At 39.6% G+C, this 15,228-nt stretch overlaps 1 protein-coding gene across 10 annotated transcripts in view; it reads left to right on the plus strand.

The window, feature by feature from the left end:
- LAMA2 (laminin subunit alpha 2) overlaps positions 1-15,228 on the plus strand; it is a 748,112-nt gene that overhangs the window by 582,577 nt on the left and 150,307 nt on the right. For all 10 annotated transcript variants that reach the window (XM_061623807.1, XM_061623808.1, XM_061623810.1 and 7 more), the window contains 4 exons: positions 6,170-6,380; positions 10,674-10,790; positions 13,397-13,560; positions 14,090-14,228. In XM_061623807.1, coding sequence (XP_061479791.1) covers positions 6,170-6,380; positions 10,674-10,790; positions 13,397-13,560; positions 14,090-14,228 — 631 coding nt within the window. The remainder of the gene's footprint in view (positions 1-6,169; positions 6,381-10,673; positions 10,791-13,396; positions 13,561-14,089; positions 14,229-15,228) is intronic.

The raw sequence follows: 15,228 nt of genomic DNA on the forward strand, positions 1-15,228 counted from the left end.
GAATTCTTTCCAAGTTCCATAACCCCTTCCTCATTTTTCCCCCCTTCCACTACTGAGAGCAGTATTATGACAGAGATCAGGATTACTGTGGGTTCAGGAAGAGAAATACTACTTATATTAAGTATATGTAATTAGTCAGAGTCCTTCATATAAACTGCTTTACCTAATTACTTAAAAGGCAAGGCAAACTAACACTGCAATATTATGGTGCAGGAGAGCTATACTGTCCTAACCCCAGTCCTTAAATATAGCTTAATATACAACCACGAGAGTGGCTGTATACTTTAGCCAGCGTGCATTTTTCACATTCCGCAATGTTAAATTGAAAATACCCCCATGCCATTCTGATGCTTCCCATAAGCTCATTTCAAAACAAAACCTTACAAAACTTATAGTCCTGAATGAAGAAACGCTTGCTTAACAACCCTCTCGATTTGCATGGCGATACACAAAACAGTCAGAGAGAACAGAGAGTTCAAAGTCTAAAAAGAGAGGGGAAAAACCCAGAGCCCTTTTGGACTTTTTTCTCTCAGAGTTCTCATAATCTGTTGAAATTCATTAAAAAAATCAGCCATGTTCACAGAGTACCTGTAATCCTAATACTGACCTTGCCCCATACTCTGACCTTGCCCCATACTATGACCTTCATCTTCTGCAGTTTAAAAGTTTAAAAAATGCCTCGCTGATTTTTAATTTAAGAAATATTGGCTGGAAGCCAATGATAAGGGTGGGCATGCTCAGTAAGAACCAACTGTCAGTGTTCTAAAAGCCTCACAGCTGCTGGGCTTGGCTAATCAGGGGGCCACACCCACACCAGACTTTGATTTCACTTGAGACAGTCATGGCTTCTCTCAGAGAATCCTGGGAAGTGTAGTTTGTGAAGGGTGCTGAGAGGGGACTCCTATTCCACTGACAGAGCTCCAGCAGCCAGACTGGTTTAACAGTCAGCCACTCTGATTGAAGGTCTGTGAGGGGAACAGGGCATCTCCTAGCAACTCTCAGCACCCTTCATTAACTACACTTCCCAGGATTCTTTATGAGAAGCCATGACTCTCCAAAGTGAAATAAAAGCCTGGTGTGGATGTGGCCAGGAGCAGCTTTGGTTTAAATTTGGGTGGGAGGCTACATGTGCCTGCTGTAGAATAAAAAGGTGGGGAGAACACTGAAAAGCAATGATACTGTTCACAATGTTTTCCTTTTGGAAAGGAAAGGATTTTCCCCTTTGCCCAGTGCCCACCCACCAAATCTCCTCCGCTCCCGCTCCCCCTGGTCAGTGTTGGACTATGACCTGGGAGACCAGGGTTCGAATCCCCACACAGCCATGAAGCTGACTGGGTGACCTTGGGCCAGTCACTGCCTCTCAGCCTCAGAGGAAGGCAATGGTGAAACCACCTCTGGATACCATTTACCATGAAAACCTTATTCAAAGGGGCGCCATAAGTTCGGTTGACTTGAAGGCAGTCCATTTCCATTTTCAAACATGATTGCACAGAAATAAATCCCATTGAACTCAAAAAGTATGCAAATGATCAATCTAGGATTGCCAGGCCCAGCCTCCAAGAGGTCTTCTATATTTTTAAAAGTTGTGCAGGAGGAAGAGAGAATTTCACCTTGTGGTTTTTCCCATTACAGTGTAGCAAGAAAACCTGTACTGGGCTGAATTTTCTCTTCTCTTAAAGATACAGAATCATTCTCAGGCCCTGAGCCTGGCAACCCTAGATCAAACCCACCCTCCCTTCTCCCTCCTATCCCCTCCCTTTTGCCCCTCCCTTCCCTCTTCCTTTGCCCCTCCCCATTCCCTTCCAATTCCCTCCTTCCTCCTCCTCCCCCATCCCAGTGCTCCTCCCCCCTCCCCGTCCTCCTCCCCATGGTCAGTTTTATCTATCTAAAGCATGATTGCATGGAAATAAATACCATTGAACTCAATAAACATGCAAATGATCAAACCTGCTTTCCTCCTCCTTCCCCTCTCCTCTCCCTTCCTCCTCCCCCCTCTTCCTTCTTCCTCCTCCCCTGCCCACTCCAGCCCTCCCTCCCCCCGGTCAGTTTTACCTATCCTAAACATGATTGCACAGAAGTAAATCACACTGAACTCAATAAACATGCAAATGATTAAACCTGTCCTTCTCCTCCCCTCCTCCTCCTGCCTGCTCCCTGTGGTCAGTTTCACCTATCGTAAGCATGATTGCGGGGGACTAAATCCCACTGAACTCAATAAGCAGGCAAATGATCAATCCGTTCTCAGCAAGCTTGTACAGGATCCCATTTCTTACCTCCATGATTAAAAAGCAGGGAAATGCACCAACAGGCAAAGAACCTTGCAGTTTAAGAATGTACCTATAGCCCACAGATATTTCTATCAAACTTTAAAAAGTAGGGAAATTGGGCAGCTATAGTGGATGCACCAGGGGAGCAGGAGACCTGAACTCCTCTCTGAGATATTGTACTGTCCTACAAATTTGTCAAAATGCAAACGCAATTTGAGTTGGTCTTTCACAGTCCAATCCACTTGCTCTGTAGATTGGAAGAATTTGGTAACATGTGCCTCTGAGCATATGGTGAGTGGTGGCAACACCTGCGATCAGCCCAAATAATAGAAACAAGACATGTGCTGTGGTGATCTTGTTTTAGCAGGGAGGGAGCGACAATATTAAGACAGTTGATATAGTTCAGATGGTCACTTTAAATATGTCTGATTTACTTTGCAATTTCAGTGAAGTTTCCTATAGGAAATCATTTTCTTTTGTTTCTATTTCTGTGAATATGTGAAGTACAGCAACACCTTTGAAAAATTTACACTAAAAAACTCCAAACATAATTGTGGAATAATGGTACTGGCTATTCTGCAGAATAGTCTCCAGTGGACCTCAGGAGTGTCTCAATTTGCACAAGATAAAACAGTATATTCTAGCAAATTCTAGGTGTGCTCTATGTTTTTGACCGTGACCACCTTGCCTTAAATGAAGTGGTTTAAACATAGCATGTTGAAAACATGCATCCTCTTTTTTCCAACAGCTAGAGTCATTGCTGAAGTAGCAACATATTGTAATCAGTCTGATTTTACATCAAACTGCAGTTTCAGATTCAACTGTTAATGCACCCAAAATAGAAATAGAACATAACCAACAATTTGAAATACAAAAGGCTGTCTTCACCATCATATGACATTGACCAATAAAAAGGCGTTGAAATTGATAAAAATAAATTTGACACAGATTTCTAGGATGAATAATGAGGGAAATAAAATTTTCTAGTGTAGATTCTCTGTAGAAACATTAGTAACCCAGGAAAGAAGCAAAGTAAGAACACCAACAAACATACAAAAATATAATTCTCCATCTTTGGAGATGGCAGGTGTTGCCACCGCTCACCATATGCTCAGAGGCACATATTACCAAATTCTTCCAAGCTACACAGGAAGTGGATTGGACTGTGAAAGAGCAACCCAAATGGTGTTTGCATTTTGACCAATTTGTAGGGCAGTACAATATCTCAGAGAGGAGGTCAGGTCTCCTGATCCCCTGATGCATTCACTATAGCTGCCCAATTTCCCTGCTTTTTAAAGTTTGATAGAAATATTTGTGGGCTATAGGTACATTCTTAAACCGCAAGGTTTTTTGCCTATTAGTGAATATTCTACTAGGTTTCCATATAGTTCCAATGCCATTCACTAATCTAAAGCTTGAATCCTTCCTGTGCCATAAACTTTAAAAAGTACTTAAAGTAAGGCACTCTTTTTCTTTCATTCTCAGTTCTTTTGCTCATTCAACACTATGGAGAAATACTCACCTTCCATACAGGATTTTTGCTTCAGGATTCAAAAACTAACTAAAGCCCTATTTATTTATTTATTTTATTTATTTTATTTATTTAATTACATTTCTAGACCGCCCTATAGCAGAAAGCTCTCAGGGCGGTGTACAACAAATAAAATCACAATTAAAATATGAGCAAGTGTGAAAAATATAACATGATAAAAATCCGAAATAGAATTGCCATTGAGTTTATAAATTAAAATCCATATTAGGTTTAAAATTAAATTTAAAATGTTTAAAAAGCCTGGGCGAAAAGGTAGGTTTTTACCTGGCGCCGAAAAGATAACAAAGAAGGCGCCAGGCGTATCTCGTCTGGGAGGGCATTCCATAGTTCGGGGGCCACCACCGAGAAGGCCCTAGATCTAGTTGTTGATCTCCGGGCCTCTTTATGAGTTGGGACCCGGAGAAGGGCCTTCGACGTCGAGCGTAGTGAACGGGTAGGTACATAGCGAGAGAGGCGTTCCACCAGGTATTGCAGTCTGATGCCGTTTAGGGCTTTATAGGTAAGAACCAACACTTTGAATCTGGCCCGGAAACATATCGGTAGCCAGTGCAGCTGCGCCAGGACAGGTGTTATATGGTCAAATTTCTTTGTCCCAGTGAGAACTCTGGCTGCAGCATTTTGCACTAGCTGAAGTTTCCGAACCGTCTTCACAGGTAGCCCCACGTAGAGTGCATTACAGTAGTCCAATCTAGAGGTTACCATAGCATGGATAACTGAGGCGAGATTCTCCCTGTCCAGATAGGGTCGTAGTTGGGCTACCAGCCGAAGCTGGTAGAATGCATTCTGTGCCACCGAGGCTACCTGAGCCTCAAGTGACAGGAGCGGGTCTAATAAGACCCCCAAACTACGTACCTGCTCCTTTAGGGGGAGTGTAACCCCATCTAGGGCAGGTCGAACATCAACCATCTGGGCAGAGGGCCCTCCCACCAACAGCATCTCAGTCTTGTTAGGATTGAGTTTCAGTTTATTAGCTCTCATCCAGCCCATTATCGCGGCCAGGCAGCGGTCTAGTACATCAACAGCCTCACCTGACGAAGATGAAAAGGAGTAGTAGAGCTGCGTATCATCAGCATATTGCTGGAAACGCACTCCAAAACTCCTGATGACCTCACCCAGCGGCTTCATATAGATATTGAAAAGCATGGGGGACAGAACTGAACCCTGCGGGACTCCATATTGGAGTACCCAGGGACTCGAGTAATGTTCCCCCAGCATCACATTTAGATGTCCAGAAGGAATAAACAGAATTGTGGTGGTCCTGCACTGAGCAGGGGATAGGCTAATGATCAGCAAGCTCCTTTCTAACTCTGTCATTCTATGTGGATGGTATCAGTTGTCAGCTGGGTACTTGTAACACATTGAACAGTAGCTAGCTTCAGTTGCATAATCTCCATGTGACTATTCCAAGGAACATACAAATCTGGAAGTCATCCAGTTCCAAGGTAGTGCTGAAGCTTGAACTTAAACACAACATGGGATACCATATCAAGATTTCCTAAATAACATATATGTTAAGGGCATGGTTTTATCATTCCTTCCAGTAGGGAAAGAATTGACACACACACCCCAAAGCCATGAGAGTGAAAACATCAGTTTTTTAATTAAATTGTGGAAAGGGAATGGCAATTCACATCTGAAGGCTACCTGGAACATGGAGTGTGGCAGACTGAAAAAGTATTTTAAAGTTTTTTTCCCCAGTACTGTCAATATGAAACCTCTTTGGAATAGCTTTTGCCCTCTAAGAGGAGTAAGTCTGGCAGGTAGCAGACAGTTGAATTTGCTGCAGATGTTTCTGATTTGGGTTTAGCTATTCATCAAGTGTCTGGTATTTGGACCAATATTACAGAATTTGCACAAACAGCCAGAACTGCGGGGATCCAGGCAATTTTGTAATGTGTCCTAACAGTTTGTGGAAGGAAATGGACTGCCTTCAAGTCGCTTCCGACTGATGGTGACCCGATGAATAGGGTTTTCCTGGTAAGCGGTATTCAGAGGTGATTTTACCATTGCCTCCCTCTGAGGCTGAGAGGCAGTGACTGGCCCAAGGTCACCCAGGGAGCTTCATGACAGGTGTATTAACAATACTTACTGAAGACCTTCCTCTTTCAACAAGCTGTTTAAATAGAGATCTTATCCCAGTCTGTGTTGTGTTAGAATTGCTTTTTAAGATGTTTTTAAAGTTGTCGGTCTTTTTTAAAAGAAATTTTTAAGATGTTTTATTTTAATATGTTTTAAAGTCTTTTGCTTTTAAGATGTTTTAAAGTGTTTTAGTGTTTGCTGCCCTGGGCTTCTTCTGGGAGGAAGATCGGGATATAATTGTAATAAATAAATAAAATGCCTCATGTTGCAGAGCAGCAGAAGCCCTCTTAAAGAGAGTGAATAAACTGTTTGGAGAGCCTGGGAAGAAAACAGAAGAGCTCAAGAATGAAGTCAGAGACAAGCTGGCAGACTATCAAAATAAAGTTGATGATGCCCTAGACCTGCTGAGAGAAGCAACCAACAAAATTAGGGAGGCAGATAAACTATCTGCAATCAATCAACGAAATATGACATCAGTGGAGGTGAGTGTCTGATCTCCAGATATACTACTTTTAACTCCCTTCCCCCGATATTCAGAGCAGATGCAGACTATGAGATGGGGCTAAAATAATGCTTTTATTGTCCTTTTCTGAGAATCAGAAATGTTCCCCCCCCCGCAGTTAAAAAAACCACAACATGTGACATCTTGACAAGTTAATTGACACATTGTTTTAATTCTTAGTTGGGGGACTAAGTTTATTTATTTATTTATTTATTTGTTAAATTTTTTATACCGCCCCACTAGCATAGCTCTCTTAAAATACTTAAAATACTTTTGATCAGGAAGAAATGAAAAGATACTTAAATTTTTATGATTAATGCATATGTATACTATAGTACAGATGGAGTATAGCAATCCAAATAGATGTGGCCTATATATTGCCCCAAACAATCATTATTCTAAATTCTGTGTTGATACTATAAGCAGACACAGACAGTTAATCTTCATTATTAGTATAGCCGTACATTTTCTTTTCCCAGAAGAATATAAAGATCAAATAAGGAACAGATTCGAGGCTTTAAACTTAGTTGACAGAGAACCAGAAGTACTATGGAGTGAAGTCAGAGACATTATCAGGAAAGAATGCAAAAAGACAATACCTCTAGTTCAAAAGAGAGAAAGACCTCAATGGATGACTGACAAAACTCTTAAAATGGTTAAAGAGAGAAGGAAAGCAAAAGGAGACAGAAACACGGTTAGAAACCTAAATGCAACAATACAGCAACTAGTACATAGGGACAAAGAGAACTATTATAATAGTTATTGTATAGAAATAGAAGGTAACAAAAAGGGTAGAAAAAAAATTAGAAAAATGAAAGGGAAATTTAAACCAAGAGTAGGGATGTTGAATAATCAACATGGGAACACATTGACTAACCGAGATGAAATAAAAGGAAGATGGAAGCAATACACCGAAGAACTCTACAAAAGAGATGAAAGGATGACAGATTCATTCATGGAGGAACCATATGATGAAGAACCAGAAATTTTAGAATGTGAGGTGAAAGCTGCTCTTAAAATACTTGGAAGAAACAAATCACCAGGAACAGATGGCATACCAATAGAGTTGCTACAAGTTACTGAGACTGAATCTGTCCAAATTTTGACAAGCATTTGTCAAGAAATATGGAAAACTAAAGAATGGCCCACAGACTGGAAGCGTTCCATATACATCCCAATTCCAAAGAAAGGGGATCCCAGGGAATGCAGTAATTATCAAACTATTGTCTTAATATCTCATGCAAGTAAAGTAATGCTCAAGATTCCACAACAAAGGCTCTTACCATACATGGAGCGAGAAATGCCAGACATCCAAGCTGGATTTAGAAAGGGAAGAGGCAGTAGAGATCATATCGCAAACATGTGTTGGATAATGGAATGGACCAAGGAATTTCAGAAGAAAATCACCCTGTGCTTTATAGATTACAGCAAAGGCTTTGATTGGGTAGATCATGAACAACTATAGAATGCTTTAAAAGAAATGGGGGTGCCGCAGCATCTGATTGTCCTGATGTGCAACCTATACTCTGGACAAGAAGCTACTGTAAGGACAGAATATGGAGAAACAGATTGGTTCCCAATCAGAAAGGGTGTGAGACAGGAGTTTATTTTATCACCCTATTTGTTTAATCTATAAGCAGAACATATCATACAGAAAGAGGGATTGAACCAAGATGAAGGAGGTGTGAAAATTGGAGGAAGAAATATTAATAATTTAAGAAATGCAGACAATACGGTACTGCTAGCAGAAACCAGTAATGATTTTAAAAGAATGCTGATGAAAGTTAAAGAGGAAAGCACAAAAGCAGGACTACAGCTAAACGTCAAGAAGACTAAAGTAATGACAACAGAAGATTTCTGTAACTTTAAAGTTGACAACGAGGACTTTGAACTTGTCAAGGATTATCAATACCTTGGCACAGTCATTAACTAAAATGGAGACAATAGTCAAGAAATGAGAAGAAGGCTAGGACTGAGGAGGGCAGCTATGAGAGAACTAGAAAAGCTCCTCAAATGCAAAGATATATCACTGAACACTAAAATCAGGATCATTCAGACCATGGTATTCCCAATCTCTATGTATGGGTGCGAAAGTTGGTCAGTGAAAAAAGCAGATAAGAGAAAAATCAACTCATTTGAAATGTGGTGTTGGAGGAGTGCTTTGCAGATACCATGGAACAAAAAATTAGAACAAATTAAACCAGAACTGTCACTAGAAGGTGAAATTATGAAACTGAGGTTATCATACTTTGGACACATCATGAGAAGACATGATTCACTAGAAAAGACAATAATGCTGGGAAAAACAGAAGGGAGTAGAAAAAGAGGAAGGCCAAACAAGAGATGGATTGATTCCATAAAGGAAGCCACAGACCTGAACTTACAAGATCTGAACAGGGTGGTTCATGACAGATGCTATTGGAGGTCACTGGTTCATAGGGTCGCCATAACTCGTAATCGACTTGAAGGCACATAAGAACAACAACCTTTTTCTTTCTATCTTGCTCAAAAGTAAGGAATTAAATGGGCCTATGTAAATTCTGATTATAAATCTAAGTATCATATCTTTTGTAATTAGTAACTGGTGTAAATGATTTAATTTTAATTGCCAAGTCTGAAGAGCCCATTATACTGTACATTAACAAGTGCTTAACCATGACAATAAGAGCAAAGCCAACTTCAAATGAAGACAAATGTTTCAGTTTCTTGTTTTTCTCAGTCTTTTGTGCCTAATGGCAGTTAGTGATATGATGCTAGCTTTCACAAGACACTTGAAGGTCTAAAAGGCTAACCATTGTCATTTCCTAAAGCTGGAACAGTTTCTTCTTCAAAGTAGAGAGGAGAAAGATTTATTTATTTATTATTAAATTTATATCCCACTCTTCCTCCTAGTAGGAGCCCAGGGCAGCAGAAGAAGCAGAAGATTAAAACATTTTCTTTCCTGTAGAATTGTATGATGTACTTATCCCTGCCCGTTTGCTTTATTTTCTCTGCAAAATTCTGGTTGCTTTTTAGAATTCAGGGACACCATCATGTTTAACCTTTTCTCAGCTGCCATAAAACTGTATCCCAAACTATAAAGATGTGATTTTGTCTTGAGGTTGAAATCAATTCCTCACATATACAAATGGGGATCCATGAAAACCTTCTGACATTTTTCATTGTTGTTTGAAGAATTGTGTTTGTACCCTTGTAACATGTAGGACAGATCAGGCTACAGACTGTTAGGTTAAAAACAGGCATCAAATTATGAGGTAACAATGATCAGATGGGCCAGTGTCAGGCACATGGTCAAAGACTTGCAGAAATAAAGATCCAGAGCAACAAACAGGAAAAGAGAAAAGGAGTTAGGCAAAGTCCTCACATTAAAAACCAGTTGCTCAAATTGAAGAGCAAGATCTGAGGCCAGGACTTTATAGGGTGTGATGCACCAGGATGGGTCCTTGGAGTCTATTGATGAGAACTGAGCTAGCACTGCAGCATAAATTGTGTGCAGCCTAAATTATGTGCTGGTGGCTCAGGAAGTGAGACATTGGAATTTGATTGCTGGTAAACCCTGATGTGAAAAACATGCATGAACAGTTTTACAATTCCTTACCTATACATATGCACACCATTCATACCCCTCTTTTATGTCCATGCACAAAACACTCATATACTCCACTCACATATAGCACACACACATGCTACTTGCACTCCACTCAACCTAACATTGATTAGTACTGAAATAGCACTACATCCCATTTTTATGCACATCTTCTCTCCCTAGACCCATTTGTGCCTTCAGTTTAACTCTCCACTAGAATGTTTGTGAGTGCTACATAACACTGTAGCAGCTTAACCAATGACTGGGGGTGCTAATTTCTGATTTCCAGGCTTCTGTGTCAACTCAGCAGCTTGACAAATGGCTAGGTAAGTTTAAACAGCCCCATGTTTGCCTACTTTCATGTTTCTGTGACTCATGGAATTAATGGCAAAACTATTTAACACCAACAATGTGAATTCTGTGTTTTAATTCATGACAATGACAATCTCCCCAAAAAGATATTTGTACTGGATGTTGGGAAGATGAACCAGAAATATATGTATAAGCATTTTACAATTGCTTCATTCTGCATCTTATGCAATTTCCTAACACCTTCTTGCACTTCATAATGCAAAAGAAACAACAATACGACACATGCAATGTTTTCTTAAATATAAAATCACATCTAAAAACAAATGCATGTGCATTTTGAGTGATTTTCCTCACATAAACAAATATAATTTATAGAAAAAGAAGCAAGCTGTAGAAGATGGACGACAGGAGGCTGAAAATACTCTAAAAGAAGGAAATGACATCCTTAATGAAGCTAATGACCTTGCCAATGGAATCAATTTAGCTGTGGAGGTAAATATGATATAGTTGAAGGATGAGAATAATGAAACAAATGTTCATAATGGTGAAGCGGGGCAGTCACAGTAAAATATGATTAATATTTATTGTAAACATTTAACTTTGTAATCTTCCCATGTATATATTTGGTTATAAAAGCGAAGGGCAAAGGCAGATTGCCTATGTTCGCACAAAATGCAAAGCCAAACCATGGCTTTCTGAGACTTCACAAATGTGCCAGCTCTCATGGAGGAGATCTCAACCACTTTGCTCCTCCCTGGTCCTTTTAGCTCAGCACAGCATGACAACTAAGTCAAGGTTTGGCTTAGTATGTTGTTCAACCCTGAGATCTTTTTACTCTTGATCTGTAGCCAAGGGTTGTTCTTTGGCTTACCATGACATGCAAACCATAGACATTCTAAAGTGTAGAGGAAGTGCTTTCAACACACATATGCTGCACTTTGATGTATTTGTTTATGTGACTGAAAAATAGTTCAGACAGTCACCAAACTTAGAGTGTATAACAGTCTTCACTATGGATGAGAGACTTGCTCTACACAGTTCATGTCTTATTGGCCTGGATAAACCAAGCTACTTTCAAGAACTCAAGGGAGAGCTTTATTTCCAACTTTGGAAATAAACCAACCCACCACCTTTAGACCCCAGTTCCCTCACCCTTCTATCTCCTAGTGCCCAGTGATTCTCCAAACCACCTTCCTTAGTTTAAACCTCATTTCTGGGTTCCACTGGTGCTCCAGCTGCTGGAAGAGAGAAGGGAAGAGGTCTCTTCATCTCATCTCTGTCCCTTGGAAACAGGCCGCAGTACCCTCTAGAAAATATAGTTGTCCCCACAGGGTGCTGCTGCTAGCCAGACAGTGGGGTTTAAAGTAAAGGGAGGGGGAGATGAAGGAATCAGGGAGGTAGATGAGAAGATGTAAAATGGATTTTTTTCTGTAGCTTGGATTAAAGTATGAGATTATTCTAATGCTCACCTCTTCTTTGAGCCAAGCATTTCAAGTCTCTGATGCTGGTAGCCCAGCCCCAGAAATATGAGTTATGCTAGCATCTCTAGTGTAATTGTTTCTGAACTAATCTGAGTTAACCCAATGGGACAATTTCTTTTTGACAAATAACACTTGCAGTTCTATAGTCAAGAAATCAGAAGAAGGCTAGGACTGGGGAGGGTAGCTATGAGAGAACTAGAAAAGGTCCTCAAATGCAGAGATGTATCACTGAACACCAAAGTCAGGATCAGTCAGACTATGGTATTCCTAATCTCTATGTATGGATATGAAAGTTGGAGAGTGAAAAAAGGGGATAAGAGAAAAATCAACTCATTTGAAACGGATCGTGGACAGTGAAAAAAATAATTGGGTGTTAGAACAAATTAAACCAGAACTATCACTAGAAGCTAAAATGATGAAACTGAGGTTATCATACTTTGGACACATAATGAGAAGACATGATTCACTAGAAAAGACAATAATGTTGGGAGAAACAGCAGGGAGTAGAAAAAGAGGAAGGCCAAATAAGAGATGGATTGATTCCATAAAGGAAGCCATTGACCTGAACTTAGAAGACCTGAACAGGGTGGTTCATGACAGATGCTATTGGAGGTCGCTGATTCATAACATTGCCATAAGTCGTAATCGACTTGAAGGAACATAACACACACAGTCCATTTGCTTAGAGATGTGGCACTTGAGCCAATGATATGATCATTTATAAATTGAAAAAGATGGAAGCACAAGGAAGAATCAAACATGAGCCAGGTCACCATTAGCACCGGAAGTACTTATTTGGTGGTTGCAGACAAACAAATTACCACATATCTGTACTGAAAGTAGATACAGATCACCATAAAGCAAGTATAATTTAACAAATAAAGGAAACCTTTAGGATATGTTAGGATATGTGGCTAAATGGTTGTCTGTACGCATCAGACAACTGGCTTACCAAATGGTTACATGAATGTCAAGCATTACCTAGGTACAGTCTGAGAGCATCCTGAACCAAAACATTTGAAAAATTGTGTTCTATTTCTGACTTATTTATGCATTTTTAGACTGAAGGGAAATTCAGCATAATGGATTGACTCTCTATGTTTAGCTAAATTGTAATCTTGTGTTCAGCTAAAGATGTATGTTGATGGCACAACAGCATATGTTTCTTCCACCCCTTTTTTCTTAATGGCCTGCTCTTGTGACTCATTGGACAAATTACTTTTCATTATGCCTTTAAATCAAAACAAACAAACCAAAACCAATACCTGGAAATAATGATTTGGAGGGGAATATAAGCTCTCTGTACTTATTTATTTGTTTGATTCTATTTTATATTTTCCTCTTGTCACCCACTAAGATTTGTTTTGTCAGATTTGTATTGCTGACAGAGCCTGAAATAATTCTGTCCACTTCTCAAGCCAAGCTGTCACAATGAGCATGGCATGCATCCAGATGGGAAACCACCTGGGAAACCAACCTATCCAGTTCTTTTGATGAGCTTTCAGCATAATAATTAATGCATATTTTTTACAGAAACAAACAGAAAAAATACTGTGGCAAGGGGCAATAATTCATGTGTTCAGTTGCTTAAACACATTTTTGTTTTCTGGCTCTCAGTATGTGGATGATGTTCGGGATACTATAAGTCCATTGTCTGATAAGTTAAGGGATAAAATAGATGATCTGTCCCAAGACATCAAAGACAGGAGGCTTCCTGAAAAGGTGCTGCAAGCAGAGGCCCGTGCTGCCCAACTGAATGAGTCATCTGCTATACTGGATGGGTATGTTAGTCATGAGTTTGTGATATTGTACATCAAATTGATTACACTGTAGGATTCTTTAATAGACCGAAATGAATAAAACTTTTTTCTGTGTTAATCATATTTGAATATAGATTATGGACTCCCAAACCCTATCATTGTTTTACTCTCAAGCTGATAATGGCCCCGATGTTACCAAATACAAGACAGAGAGCTCAGGTTGCAGTGTTCACTCTTGTCTTTTGTTTAATGACAAACAGTCCAAAAGGAAAGACAGAGAGAGTATCTGGCAGTATTAGGTTTATTAGAAGCTTAAAACATCACTGACACAACACAACTCAGACTAGTTTGCCCTTTCTGGTTGGAATTAAGCTGGTGAGTTTAAAGTGACAAGACATATTAACAGTGCCAAGTCTATCTAAAATGTAGTTCCATTGAGTTCAGTGGAATTTACTCTCTGGTAAGTGAGTGTAGGATTGCAGCCTTAACTTGTGGAAATATTGCCCATGGAGTTTTTTTTTAAAGCTATACACATTTTGTATCCTAACAGAATCCTTGAGGAAGCTAAAAACCTCTCCTTCAATGCCACTGTAGCTTTTAATGCCTACACTAATATCAAGGACTTCATTGAGGAAGCTGATGGAATTGCCAAAGGAGCGAAGGCTCGTGCCAGTGAAGCTATGCAACTGGTAAGAGAAAACCTTAAAGGGGAACAACAAAATCAGAGAACCAGTCTCAAAGATGCTGAAGAAGAGCAATGCTTTTTATTAATGTCTGTTAAAAAGCATTACTCTTCAGCATCTTTGAGATTAGTTCTTTTTATCATTTCCTTCGGATGCTTCCTGCTTAAACAAGCCATGTCTTTTACGCCATCTCCATTTCAGCACCCAGGCTATATGGCATCTCTGATCTACATAGTACATTCAAAAACATACAAAATCCTATTTGCATGGTGCCCACAGTATTTGTAACTGTTCTATTGCTGTTCTGTGTAGCATCTACATCTGCCCTGGTTAGGCAGATTGAAGGGTTATGTGCCACACTGGTGACCCTCTCCTAAAAGGTAACTATGCTGCCATTTCCAGTAACAGATGGGTGGAAGTTCTAAATAGTGCTTAGAGCAGCACAGGACAACCACTCAACTCCAGATAAAGCTTATAATTTCCAGTGATAAAATATTTGAAGAGATGAGTTTAAAAATTGTAGAATTAAAAATATTATCATAATTCATGTGAAGTGTGATAGAAGACCAGGAAACAAAGAAGGCAAGTTAAGAGTATTGCTGCTATTGAACATCTGTCAGAAAAATAGTGACCTGTGGAATATATATTATATATGAAGATAACCAGCTATGTTAGCATATGAATGCTCAGGAAGAAGTGCACATAGAGCTATTACGAGTGTTCTATTACAAAATATAATATTCTGTTCAATGATAGTATCACAGGCAATTACACCTGTGAAAATTCTTAGGATCTTGGTGATGATTATTTTACTAGACAAGAAAAATAGTATATGCTATATCCTATAAAAAATGATAAAGCAGTCATGATTTTGTCTTTTCAGGCTATATCATATCATGCTCATATCATTGTAACACAAAAGTGCAATAGAACAGAACAGCCTTTCCCAACCAGTGTGCCTCCAGATGTTGTTGGACCACAACTCCCATCAGCCTCAGCCAGCATT

This window comes from Rhineura floridana, chromosome 4, assembly GCF_030035675.1.
Source record: "Rhineura floridana isolate rRhiFlo1 chromosome 4, rRhiFlo1.hap2, whole genome shotgun sequence".
In the NCBI taxonomy this organism is placed as follows: domain Eukaryota; kingdom Metazoa; phylum Chordata; class Lepidosauria; order Squamata; family Rhineuridae; genus Rhineura; species Rhineura floridana.